The 13,234-nt window shown below is 47.6% G+C and overlaps 1 protein-coding gene across 1 annotated transcript in view; it reads left to right on the top strand.

The window, feature by feature from the left end:
* Positions 1-13,234, top strand: part of DSCAM (DS cell adhesion molecule) — a gene marked incomplete at its 5' end in the record, with an annotated part of 740,232 nt that overhangs the window by 597,518 nt on the left and 129,480 nt on the right. Inside the window, 2 exons of the mRNA XM_065875917.1 lie at positions 488-655; positions 11,473-11,543. Of these exons, the coding sequence (XP_065731989.1) occupies positions 488-655; positions 11,473-11,543 (239 nt within the window). The remainder of the gene's footprint in view (positions 1-487; positions 656-11,472; positions 11,544-13,234) is intronic.

The raw sequence follows: 13,234 nt of genomic DNA, 5'->3' as shown, positions 1-13,234 counted from the left end.
TGGCTAAATGCTTTGCTGGCTTTCAAATACCTTTTAGAACCAGAGATTTTTTTTTTTTCTTTTGGGTGGAAGGTTGTCCCAACTGTGCTTTCTTTTATTATCTTGTACAATGAGTGCTTGAAAGTAGCTGTTTTTCACTTTACTGGCATGAGCTCCCCCCACTTCTATTTTCCTCTGCGATTTCTGCCAGGAGGTCTGTTGTGTTGCCTTGGACAAAACTCCCTGGGCCCAGCTGCCCACAGCCTCCATCCCCCTCAGTGTGGGTAACGGGTGTGTGGTGTCACACCCCCTTTGACAGCCAGCCTGTGGGAACATGGGCAGCATTGCATTAAGAATTCACTTTGAGTTATCACTTTTTTTTCTTTTCTTCTTCCTTTTTTTGTTTTGTTTTTTTTTTTTTTTTAAATTCCTACTTGGGAACTTTCAAAGGCAGAGGGAAAAAACTCACATCTCTATCTCTTCTTTTTTGAAAAACAAAACCCCAAAGACTCCTGGGATTCTGCTCAGAGAACCAAAGATGTTTCCCCTCAGCTGAACTCGGCCACCATCATTGACATCCACCCTTCCTCCACCTACAGCATCCGAATGTACGCCAAGAACCGGATTGGCAAGAGTGAGCCCAGCAACGAGCTGTCCATCACCGCGGATGAGGCAGGTATGTCTGACCGGCGGGGGCCCAGGGGCTGGGAGCTGGCCCGCAGGACTCAGGTGGTTAATGCAGGATCACAGTTTTGATGACTGCTCTCCATAGCTCTGCGCCCCATCAAAAACACAGACGGCTCTCTGCCGCCTACTTTGAAGGCAGTGCTCTTCAAACAGGACCTAGGTCAAGGTTCTCACACCTAAGATTTAAAAGAAAGCCCTATGAGGCTAACAAGCTGGTGAGATTTAAAGAACCACGCTGTTCTTACAATCCCTTTGTCTGGTTGCGTGGAATCCAGATGGGCAGGAGAGCCGTGAGCCTGTGTCTTGCTCAGGTGGCTGTGCAGTCAGGGGACGGGGGATCCCTTAACTAGGAAATGGCAAGAATATTCTCTGGGTGGGGAGGGGGGAGACGGAGGCACAGGTTATTTGACTGACTAGAAATGTCACTATCTCTGTCATCAAGAGTATCGTGCTTTTTTCCTATTACAAAGTATTTCTTATTGTGTTGAAGGCATGGAAGGTAGAGATAGGCTCTTTGAAGACAGAACAGCTCACACAATCCTACCACCTGGCGCTACCTATGAATATGTTGATATCACACACTAAATTATTCATCACACACGCACGCGTGCATGCTCACCCACACATGCACACACGGACACACAGGGACACACACCCTTCAACAGGGAGGTTCACTCGTGGTTGCCGGGGGTGGCAATAACCTGTTCGCAGAGGACTGAGCAGTTAGGGAGTGTCAGTGCACGCTGCCTGCCAACCCGTCTCCTGGCAGGACAGGAGGATGCAAGCTGCCCTAGGGCTTCTCTGGGGAAGGAAAGGTCAGGAACCATGGCCTGGCTCATCCTTTGGGGGCAAAAGAGTGTCCAGCCCCAAACCTAGCTTTTCTTTTCCTGCCTCCAGTCAGAGCTAACCAGCTAGTCCCTACTGCTGCAGGGAAGGTGGAAGCTTGGTCTCAGACCCCTAGCTCCAAAATCACCAAGAGTAGGGGGATCACCCCCAAATGTCTAAGCTTCCACAAGAGGTCACTGCATCTTTCAACGGGGGTTGTTCTTGACTCCCTTCCCACCACCTGCTTCTCTGTTACCTTCATTAATGGCACTTCGCATAGATGTCAGTCTTCTGTATCTCTTGAGGACTTTCCTACAATATGTAATTCTACCTTCCACCATTTCTTTAGCAAACCCCACGTTTTTAGGTATGTCGGTTATTTATTTTTTAATTGAAGTATAGTTGATGTACAATGTTGTGTTAGTTTCAGGTGTACAGCAAAGTGATTCAGTTATACATATGTGTGTGTGTGTGTGTGTGTGTGTGTGTGTGTGTATATATATATATATATATATATACATATTCTCTTTCAGATTCTTTTCCATTATAATTTATGACAAGATATTGAGAATAGTCCCCTGTGCTATACAGTAGGTCCTTATTGCTTATCTGTTTTACATATAGTAGTATGTATCTGTTAATCCCAAACTCCTAATTTATCTCTCCCCCTCTTTCCTTTTTGGTAACCATGTTTGTTTTCTATGTCTGCGTGTCTGTTCCTGTTTTGTAAATAAATTCATGTGTATCATTTCTTAGATTTCACGTGTAAGTGATATCATATCATATTTGTCTCTGTCTGACTTACTTCACTTAGTATGATAATCTCTAGGTCCATCCAAGTTGCTGCAAATGGCATTATTTCATTCTTTTCTGTGGCTGAGTAATATTCCATTGTGCACATGTACCACATCTTTTTTATCCATTCATCTGTTGATGGACATTTAGGTTGGTTCCATGTCTTGGCTATTGTGAATAGTGCTGCTATGAACATCGGGGTGTATCTTTTCGAATTACAGTTTTCATCTTTTCCAGATATATTCCCAGGAGTGGGATTGCTGGATCATATGGTAGCTCTATTTTTAGTTATTTTGAGGAACCTCCATATTGTTCTCCATAGTAGCTGTACCAGTTTACATTCCCACCAACACTGTAGGAGGGTTCCCTTTTCTCCACACTCTCTCCAGCATTTATTGTTTGTAGACTTTTGGATGGTGGCCATTCTGGCTGAGGTGAGGTGGTACCTCACTGCAGTTTTGATTTGCATTTCTCTTCAATTTTTCGTTATCATAAATACTACTGTGATGAACATCCTTCTGATGTATCTTTTCCCATTTGCAACATTATTTTTTATGTTAAATTCCAAGAAGTAGGATTGCTGGATCACAGCAAATGCAAAAATATAATCCCTTTGCTGTGCACAATCAACATGGTCCTCGAGGAAGTAGGTTAACGTTGACTATTTTTCCCGAACTGCAGAACTCTAGAACACATCAGTTCTTGAAAACTGTTTTCAAGGATGGGAGATAGGGTAGCGTTATGCTCCAGTCTGAGGGCGAGCCACTTTTAACCCTCGGAAACTGCATGATTTCTCATCAGCAAAATGCACATAATGATGCCTTTCTCCTCTTCACCGCAAACATGTTGGATAATTGAAAACAAAATCCCAGTCTCTGAAAGTACATTGCATTGCTCAGAAATAAGTAGGAAATGAGTGTTACTAGGCTCCTGCAAAAATAGAATCTTATTTAAATATTTATGTAAACAACACACCAATTCCTGGAATTTCATCATGCTGGGGGTTCAGGGAGAATAAGCTGCCCCGAAATGAAAATTTGGGCTCAGGGCTGAGCCTTCTCCTTCCTTTTAGCCACTTTTCTGACTCTGTCCATCTCCACAACCTTCTCAAGGCAGCGATGTTTTTCCGGTGGTGCATTTCGTGCTGCTTTTCCCATCACCATGACCAATGCAGCTGCTCTTGCTTATTCTGTCATTTCCTCTGTGATCTCCCTGAAGCAGGCAGTTGCCATGGCAGCGCTTCTCTCTCCAGCCGGGAGGCCAGGTGAACAGCCGCTCCTGGTCACTGGTCACCATTGTGCAGCCCACTTCCAGGCATCTCTGCAGACAGACGGATGCAGAGCCCCCTGCTTGGACCCTGGGCTGGCCTTTGGGGTTTCGCCTGGGTGCTGGCTTCTGGCAGCACCACAGCCCGTCATTTACTCTTCAGATGAGCTAAGAGAGAATGCAAGGAAAGGTCAGGCTTGTGCAAAGGAAAGCCACAAAGCAGAATTTGGCTTTGTCTTGGTGTGTAGGTTTGCATGACTGAAATCAAAAAGTCATTTTTTTATGTGTGACTCACGTAAAACAGAGGGCAGCTCTCCTGACCAAAGATACCCTCTGTAGCACTGCCTGCGGTGGGCCTAGATTGTTTCTGCCACCTCCTGGCGAGGATCCCCAAAGACACATCTTTTAGGGAGCCGAAGCCACCTCGAGAGAACTTTTTCTGGCCCTTACTGCCCCCTTTCCCTGAAGAAATGAGGTCATCGTTTAAGCAGTGAGAATCCCCAGATGGAAGCTTCTGGAAGCCGTAGACCCACTCGTTTTTATGGTAATGCAGTGCCCAAGTCTAGGGCACCTGAGGATGCCTCTCACTGCCTACCTGCTGAGGAAATGAGCCTGTGAGGTATAGGCCTGGGTCTTCCCCACCCTATCACTACCTTGAAGCTACACTGGACTCCCTGTGGCCAGATCAGCGATGAGCCCCCTTCCTGCCCCTCCTCTGTGTGTGAGTTGCACCTGCCCCTGTCTGGAAGCCCTTCAAGGTCTACACCTACTTTTCTGTACTCTTCCTTTGAAAGCAGGCAAAACATCTTCCCTAGTGCGGTGCCTTTTCCAGTCTCCATGATGATGTTAGTGCACCAAGTAGAATTCTTTCTGACAACAGCCTTTGAGCCATCATTTCTCCAAGGGGCCATGGGCCACTCCTGTTTGTACCCCTCATGTGTGTCTGACACAAGGAGACGGCTCAGTATACGTGGATGAAACGTCCTTAAACCTGCCTTACAGGACTGTCTTAGAAATACACACAATGAGCAGTGTGTATGTGTGTGTGGGGGGGGGGGTGAGGAAAATATATGGAGGATTAAAACCACACTGAAATTTTGAATGGCGTCATGAAGAGAGAAAAGTAGAGAAAGGCAACAGGGCAGGTCTGGAAGGCGGATAAAGAGGGAGGCAGGAGAGAGAAGGTGCACCCATCGGAGCTCTAACTAGGACCACGGGAGGCATCCCGGCTAGCGGCTGGAGCTGGGGAGGTAGCAGTTACCCTTTAGGCAAACCATAGGTCCCAATTAACCAGCATCCGTCCTTCTTGCAGTTAAGCGTTCAGCAAACTACAACCCATGTAAATTCCACTTACAACACTCATGCTAAGGACAGTTTTTGCGTTATAAAAAGAAAAAAAAAAAGGAAGAAGGATATGCCACAGACACTGCATGTAGCTTGCAAAGCCTAAATCTTTTTTTTTTTTTTTTTTTTGCGGTACGCGGGTCTCTCACTGTTGTGGCCTCTCCCGTTGCGGAGCAACAGGCTCCGGACACGCAGGCTCAGCGGCCATGGCTCACGGGTGCAGCCGCTCCGCGGCATGTGGGATCTTCCCGGACCGGGGCACGAACACGTGTCCCCTGCATCGGCAGGCGGACTCCCGACCACTTGAGCCACCAGGGAAGCCCAAGCCTAAATCTTTAGGATCTGTCCCTTTACAGAAACAGTTTCCAGATCCCTAACTTGGGTCTTGCCACGATGGGAATTCAGGTTTGGATTTCTGTTGTGTCATCCATCGCAAAGCTGAGAGAAGAAGGAATCACCGCCACTCATGTAGCAGCCTCAGCTAATGCTGCGAAACAGCATGGCTCCAAGTGCACAACAGTGTGGTTATTTCCAAGTGAGACTCACAAACGTATTAACAGACCCTCTGATACACTTGACCTTGGGAGATAGCCCCGGAGCACAGATCAATGTCTAGCACACCTCCCGACCCACCTCAGCAACCCTTAGCCCCCGCAGAGAGGAGAAGTCGAGAGAGAAAGTGGAGATTAGCTTAAGGAGATTAGCTTAAGGAGGTCAAGCATTAAGGAGATTAGCTCCTAATGGATCAGAAGAGCACTGACTGGCCAGGTTTCTCTGACAGTGATCCTCATGTGACGTCCGCAGCTGACCCTCACCCATGACTCCGCCCCTAGAACGTGAATGTTCAGTGACGCGGGGCAAAATTCCGTGTTGAATAACTGCTGAATTTTCAGACGCATCGGAGACGGAAGGTCAGAATTAGCGAAGGGTTTTACCACAGGGAGCTGGTGGGCTTCCTTCGGGTCCGGGATGCAGGCTGTGCATCATCCTTCGTCACATTCAGAGTGGCAGCTCTGATCTAGAAGGAGAGTTTCCTGTGTGCTGAGCTGGAGGCTGCGGCAAGGGGATGTGCTGAGGGCTTAAGGATAAAAGGCATCGGCGCACAATAGACACGTGAATAGAGGGGCCCACTGGGGCCCCATGTGGCATCATCTGTGCCCTTCAAGGAGAGAGTCCACTGCACAGGGTCTGTCGGCCGAGAACCAAGATTGCCCGATACCCGAGCCTTCAACCGCCTGCTTCTGTAATAGTCGTTCTGCTCCAGCGTCCATTTAGAGACGCTGGAAATTAAGCCTAAATGGACCACTGCCCCCTTTCCTGTTCCTCATGCATGCTCCGTGTATTCCTGCCAGCTATCCTGGCATGTTCTGAAATATTCTGAAATTATTCTGGAATGGTTTGGAATGTCCTTCCCCCACCCCACCCCCCGCCGCATACTTCTGTCAGGTCTTTCCTCAGTTGCATCTTCTCAATGAGTCTTACCCTGACCCCCACCGCCATTTAAACGTCAGTCCCCACACCTGCTCAGGCACGCTTGGTCCCCTCCCTCCCTTCACACTCTTCTTTTTAGAAAATAGACTCTATACCATCAGCATACCATATAATGTGCTGATTTATTTTGGTTAGGACCTATAGTTTTGGTCCCTCCCACAAAGGCAGGAATAGTCGTCTGTTTTGTTCACTGCTGTGTCCCAGACACCCAGAACAGCATTTGGCACATAACAGATGCTAAATAAATAACAGTTTAAATGAATAAGCTATTTATTTGATAAATAATCATTAAATGAATTCATCCTTTCCCCATCTAGGGGTCAACTGTTCTTGGTTTTATTTTGATTTTTGCTGAACTCTCTCTTGGTCTCCTGGGCCCAGCAAAGAATATTCTGCACATTCTGTTCACCCAGGCTCTTTTTTTTTGGGGGGGGGGGGCCGCGCTGCATGGCTTGTGGGATCTTAGTTCCCCATCCAGGGATTGAACTCGTGGAAATGAGAGCACCGAGTCCTAACCACTGGACTGCCAGGGAATTCCCCACACTGCTTCTGTCAGAGACGAGCTTGTGGTTGTAGATCATGAAGTTTTCCGTCAGTCCCTTTTTTTGCCCATTTTTGCCCATTCTCTGCCCAATTTTGGACCTGGCACATGGTAGGCCCTCAGTAAATTCCCCAGGAGGAATCAGATAGAAGTTTGGGAGTGCCTCCCACTGGGGTGGCTCATCACAGCCCCATAAGCAACTAAGCCCCAAGCCTCTGGGCGAAGCCAGGAGACCAATACACGGAGAGAATAATTTGCGGGCAGAGGGGAGTGTTGAAGCTTGAGTCTTGGCGTTCCTTCCCTGCTTGGAAAGGATAGAGGACCGTCTCAAGTTTGACAGTTAGGAAGGGTCTGTCATCCCTGTATTTTCAGCCAAACAGAATTAGTAGAAGTTGCCTTGCCTAGAAACAAAATTAGGAACTGCAAATTATAGTCTTCATTTATTATTCTTTTACAGACTGAATAGTTTTGGCTTCTGTAGAAATGCAGAAATTATGTATTTGGGAAAATCACATTCATCATTAATTCTTACCTCTAGCCTTCTCTTCCCACAGGAAAAATGCTAAATATTCTGCTTTAAAAAAAGAAGAAAAAACCATGCTTTCTATTTATAGTACAGCTTCAATTCAAGAGCATTAAATAAATGTTTAAATGTCAAATGTCAACACAATTTTCAAATTTAGTTAAATCAATGGAGGCCTAGTGGTTGATCGTCAATCATGTCAGCATTGGGAATTCAATCTGCCTTGGATTCTAAGTTTACAGAAATTGTCCTTCTGCAATGAGATGAGGATCCATGAAAAAAAATTACTGCTCAGGAGTTGTAAGGAAAGCACTAAAATTCTCGAAGCAGACTCATTTTTAATATCATTTTTAAAGGGTTTGTCTTATAATGTTTCAGAAACTTAGAGTAGAAATTTCAGCACCCAAACAGAAACTCTTCCTAATTATATTGGGCACCGTGCCATTGTGAGTATATGGGTTACATTCTTTTAGTCTCTGTCTTTAATATAGTTTCTATCACTTTATTTTTAAGAGAGGGGAGGTCTGAGTGCATTCACTTCAGAGACCAAACAGACTAATCAATGAATTACTAACAAATCACAGAAGTATTTATAGGCTAAGTAAAAAAGGTTTTGTGTTCTTACAAATAGTCATGTCTGTCCTGGAGTCAGGGACTGTCCCTCCATCACTACACGGGGACCTTCATAAAATACCAGACCAGACTGAAAAACCAAACTGTCCCCAGTTCACACTTTATGTTTTCTGATAGAATCAGGACATTTTTTAAACACTCTCCTAGTACCTTTGTTTATAATTATGAATATGTCTCAACGAGAAAATGAAGGCTGTGACTATTGCCTGCCATGCCCCTGAAAAGGCTGCAGCAAAGGCCAAAGGATGTGGAATGGATGGGGCCCCAACAGTGCCTTCGATTTCTAGTGAGCAGATTCCTTGTTCAATGTGATTTAGCATAATTAAATTAAAATAATCAAGCATCAGTATAGCCGTCAGACCTCAACATAATTTTTCAAGGATTTTAATGGATGAACCACAGGCTTCTCGCTGACCACAGAACTCTCGGTGTGTGAGAGAAATCTGTTCCACGTGCTTTCCTTGAATCTGTTATCGAAATGTTCCTGCATAAAGGGCTTGACGCTGTGAGCAGAAATGTGGTGCAGACGCAAAACAATGATCACAATTAGCGGGATGCCAGCCTGTCCCTGGGTTACTGTTCCAGAAATTAGCTTCAGTGCTAGCCCAGCCTTTTCACCTGGAGAATCGATAAATCCAAGAGGCTGCAGGACCCCTAGAAAACTAACTACCCTGTGTCCTGCTGGGGAGGGAGAAGTGTGCTCTGAGCTTCAGCATCCCAGCACTGCTTCACCCTTCAAAGCAAGGACTCTCTGGACTGGGTTCCTGAGGCCACACAGCTTCAAGTCTGTTGGGAAAAGAGGGAAAGACTGTCCCCAGGCTGAGGCGGGGGCTTGTGGGTACGGGCAGGAAACTGATGGAGGCAAAAGACAGGCTCCGATCTGCCCGGGGGCAGGTATGTCTAGGTTCCCCTGAGATATTGGGCCTGGCTGGGACATAGGGTGCGTGGAGGTGGGGTGTGCAGAACAGACACCTGCAGAGGAAGGCAGGACACAGAGAGGGGCAAAGTTAGTGTGAGGAGCGAGAAGTTTGAAGCGTGAGCTGGGCCCATGTCCCCTGGTCCGGGAAGAGTCCACGTCCCGCGCGTGCGCGGAGAGGCTGGGCCCGTGAGCCATGGCCGCTGAGCCTGTGCGTCCGGAGCCTGTGCTCCGCAGTGGGAGAGGCCGCAGCGGTGAGAGGCCCGCGTACCAGAAAAAAAAAAAAAAGAGGTAAAGTGAAGACCAGAATTAATGTTTAGGAACAAAACTGACACCTGGGCCAGGCATAGATGCTGGTCTGCCGCAGGGTATCAGGGGCAGAGGCTATGTCCCCAGTGAGGAGAGAGACAGGGAAAGCAGAGAGCAGAGACATTGAGAGTCGATTTCAGGGAGGGCTTCGCTAGACTGCGGATGCAGGGCGGGCAGAAGGGAGCAGCCTGCTGACCTGACTCTCTCCCTGATTCTTGTAAACATTCCCAGCAGCTGAGCAGACGCCTCAGTACAATTCATACTTCTCAAATGTAATGAATCGTCTTTTCTGGAAATCCGGCTTCCTCTCTTGCACCCTCATGTTTCCATTCTCCCCCAGTCCCACCAGCCCCGACTGTGGCATTGCCCCCCAACCTTTCTTCCTTCTTGTGGGGGAGCAGCCCTCAGGTTTTATTACTCTACTAAGTAACAATTCCAGCATCCGCTGCTTCTCTCCCGTGGTCACTGTTTATCCCCAATCCACCCAGCGACGTTTCTCCTGCAGCCATCAGTGGTCTCGTAGAGCCCCGCAATGGGACCGGACTGCTGGCTGCGTCGCACACTATCCTCATCGGTCAAATGCCCCCCGCCGGTGGGTCAGTGCCCTCACGTGCAGGGCACACTCTTTTGCACAGGCCACTGCAAAAATGCAAGCCTCTACTGCGTTCCTGGTGCCCTCTACTCTCCCCTGACTTTGCCCCTTAGGATTTTGGTGAAAAGAGAGACTATCAGGTTTGAACCTGCTCCGTGCAAGCAGCAAGCATACCTGTGTCTTCGCTCACCTTCCTTCCCTCCCCAGTAGGCTCCCCACCACCTCCCCTCCTGCTTCTGTCCTCTCGCTTCTCTGCTGGGACATTGTCCCTTGGAGCGTAACTTTTCTTTTGGCTGTTTCTCCAACTTGCCCCGTAAAAACACCCAGTGAGAATAAAAATCATCACTACTGCTTATGTGTTCTGAGCACACTGTTTTCATAACAATCCTGACATAAGTTGTATTGTCCCATTATACAGAGAAGGAAACTGAGGCACAGAAAAATGAAGTAACCTGGAAAAAAACACCCAGCTACTAAGCGAGGGAGCAAGAATTTGAACTCAGGCAGAAAGACTCAAACAGCCACCAGCTTAGCAACTGCACTGTGGTGTCACTCAAAACTTCTTTCTCTGAAAAACAGAAAACATGTTTCCCTTGCTCTCGCATCTCCCCTAAAATGACCCTTCTCTTTCCCCTTCCTCTCACTTCCAAACCCTTCAGGTTGGTTTCCGTTCGCCATTCCTGATTTCTCATCTCCAGTCCTCCTGGCATCTCCACATCCACAGAAATGGCCCTTTTGTAGCTCAGCAGGGATTGAAAAACTGTCCTTCGGACAATATGTGATCACCCAATGGGGTCTCTCCCTGCTGACCCCTGGGTTACTGTCTGCTTCCATTTCTCCGAAGACACTTGAGTATGTACTGTGTTGTATCCACATCTTCCTCTCTGTGTCCTCGGCCCGGTGTTCTGATTAGATTACAGACTCTTGCTGGAGAAGGATGTCTCCTCTCTCTAAGTTCCATGCTGTGTACGTAGTACAGGGTACGTCCCTAGTACCTAGTGGTTGACTGTCCCTGGGAGGTAAGTGGCCCCCCTGCAACCACTGGAAATAGTTTGGAGTGAGTTGCATGCTTTGTTTCACTCTTCCACTGTGTCTGTCCTCTGTGGCTGCAGCCCCAGGTTAATAAGAGTTTCCCATTGGAAAGTGTAGAGAACTAAAGCCATCAAAGAGACTCAGAAGCCTTTTTCTCTCTTCCCTAAGTAGTTCTGAGCGTCCTGAGGGGCCCCAATGCACGTCACTAAACAAAACTTCCAAAGGAAGGAGAGGGGTCTTCAGCAGCCACTATAGAGTTTTATCAAAGAAATATTGTTTTACAACTTCCTGTTTTACGGGTTTATTAACTTGAGAAGTTTATTCATCTAGTTGTCAAGGACAAGGTGAGGAAGAATACGACATCTATTTTTTCTAGGAGCGAGTGAGCACGAGGTAAACGTTGTACGCAGTGACTCTGCAAAATTGGTTTTCCCACTAAAGCTGCTGTGGCCTGTCTTCTGGGCCTGCGTATTACTGTGTGGGTTCCTATTCGCTCTGGAACCTGTCTCTAACCGGTCTGTGGGTTTTGGTCTTTACAGCTCCCGACGGCCCACCTCAGGAAGTTCGCCTGGAACCCATCTCATCCCAGAGCATCAGGGTCACCTGGAAGGTAAACTCAGCAAACACTTGTCTTCTTGGCACTTTTTCCATGGAGGGTGGAGAGTACTTCACTCATGTCGTTAAGTGTTATGATGCCAAGGCATCATGCCTTGTGATGACTTTTTTTGTGTGTGTGGTACGCGGGCCTCTCACTGCTGTGGCCTCTCCCGTTGCGGTGCATAGGCTCTGGACACACAGGCTCAGTGGCCATGGCTCACGGACCCAGCCGCTCCACGGCATGTGGTATCTTCCTGGACCGGGACACGAACCCATGTCGCCTGCATCGGCAGGTGGACTCTCAACCACTGCGCCACCAGGGAAGCCCGTCTTTTTTTTTAATTTTTATTTTCTATTGGAGTATGGTTGATTTACAATGTTGTGTTAGTTTCAGGTGTACAGAAAATTTATGCATATGAAACTTTTATGTGGCAGAGTTAGATTAAAAGCCCTTTTATTAAAGTCCAGTATTTGTATCCACATTTGAATACATTTACAGCAACTTCTGTATCTACAGAGAGTGAAGTTTGGGGGCCTTATTTTTAGTCTTTGAATCGTGATTGTGTCCTAAGCGCTGCTCTCCACTCGCAAATCGGGAAACGGACGTGCATGACTGCACTTGTTCATTCATCCCAGTGGAAACTTTTCCTAATCGCTTTTCCTAAATGGCAAATCATGGTGTGGTAGACAGCCCACCAAGTGGCAGGGAGGACAGAGGTCCTTGCTGTGCCCCTAGCTAGCGGTGGCCTCACACACACCCAGGGAAGGGGGGCGGCGCTGGGCCAGCTGCCATCCCAGGCAGTGGTCCCTCCAGCATGGCCAGCAGATGCAGACTGGCTGCTGGTGAGCTGAGGGCTCATTGCCAGCCGCTGGAAGAGAAAGCGTGAGCCACAATGCAAACAAGCACGCCATTCAGCGTGCTGTTTCCTCCGGCAGACATGTTCTTCTTAGCAAAACTTTCTCAGTGAAGGAAACAGTGTTGATTGATTTTCTGGCCCAAGCTCATCACAAACCAGCACATTAGGCAGTGCTGCCCCAGAGATCTTGAAGTCACTGACGTGGTGGGTGAAACTGCTTGAGAATTAGTCACCCCCTTCATGTGGTCTTGGAGCCAACTGCCTTAGCCCAAATTCCATTTTATCTAGAATGCTGTTACTGGGTCAGAATGTCTGCAAAGTTGTACTTACTTTTCCACTTCTGGGTTTCTCTCATCACACATATTCTCTTCTTACCTCCTTCCTCACCATTTTTTCTGTGTTCTCACTCAGAGAGGAAGGTAAGAGCCACAGTGAGGTCTTCAAACTGCCCACCTCTTGGTCCCATTAAAAACCTCATTCGTTGTACCACTTGTTGGGTTTTTTCCTTCTAGCATCAGCTCTTTCATAAAATGACCAGCCTCTATAACAAAAAAAAAGGATTTTCAAAGTTGGGGTGGATATCGCCTTGGGTGTTAACACACAGTAGGGCAGCAAGCCCCTTTGTGCTGTCTTTTTACAGCCCGGCCACTGAGCTGTGATTCCAGCGGGCAACACACCGCAGCTGTTCAGCTGCTCAGACAGGGCAGGCCGAGCCAGGTGGGGAGGGGGCCATTCGTCTTTGTGAGCACATCCGCCAGCTGTGAGCATCACACATTGCACGATAAAAGGCACACATTGCGCGATAAAAGGCACTCAGCAAGCCACAGCTCCACACGCAGCCCAGCCA

The sequence above is a fragment of the Phocoena phocoena genome, chromosome 4 (assembly GCF_963924675.1).
Source record: "Phocoena phocoena chromosome 4, mPhoPho1.1, whole genome shotgun sequence".
NCBI lineage: Eukaryota > Metazoa > Chordata > Mammalia > Artiodactyla > Phocoenidae > Phocoena > Phocoena phocoena.
The sequence above is the reverse complement of the archived record's forward strand: the minus strand, read 5'-3'. Positions and strand labels throughout refer to the sequence as shown.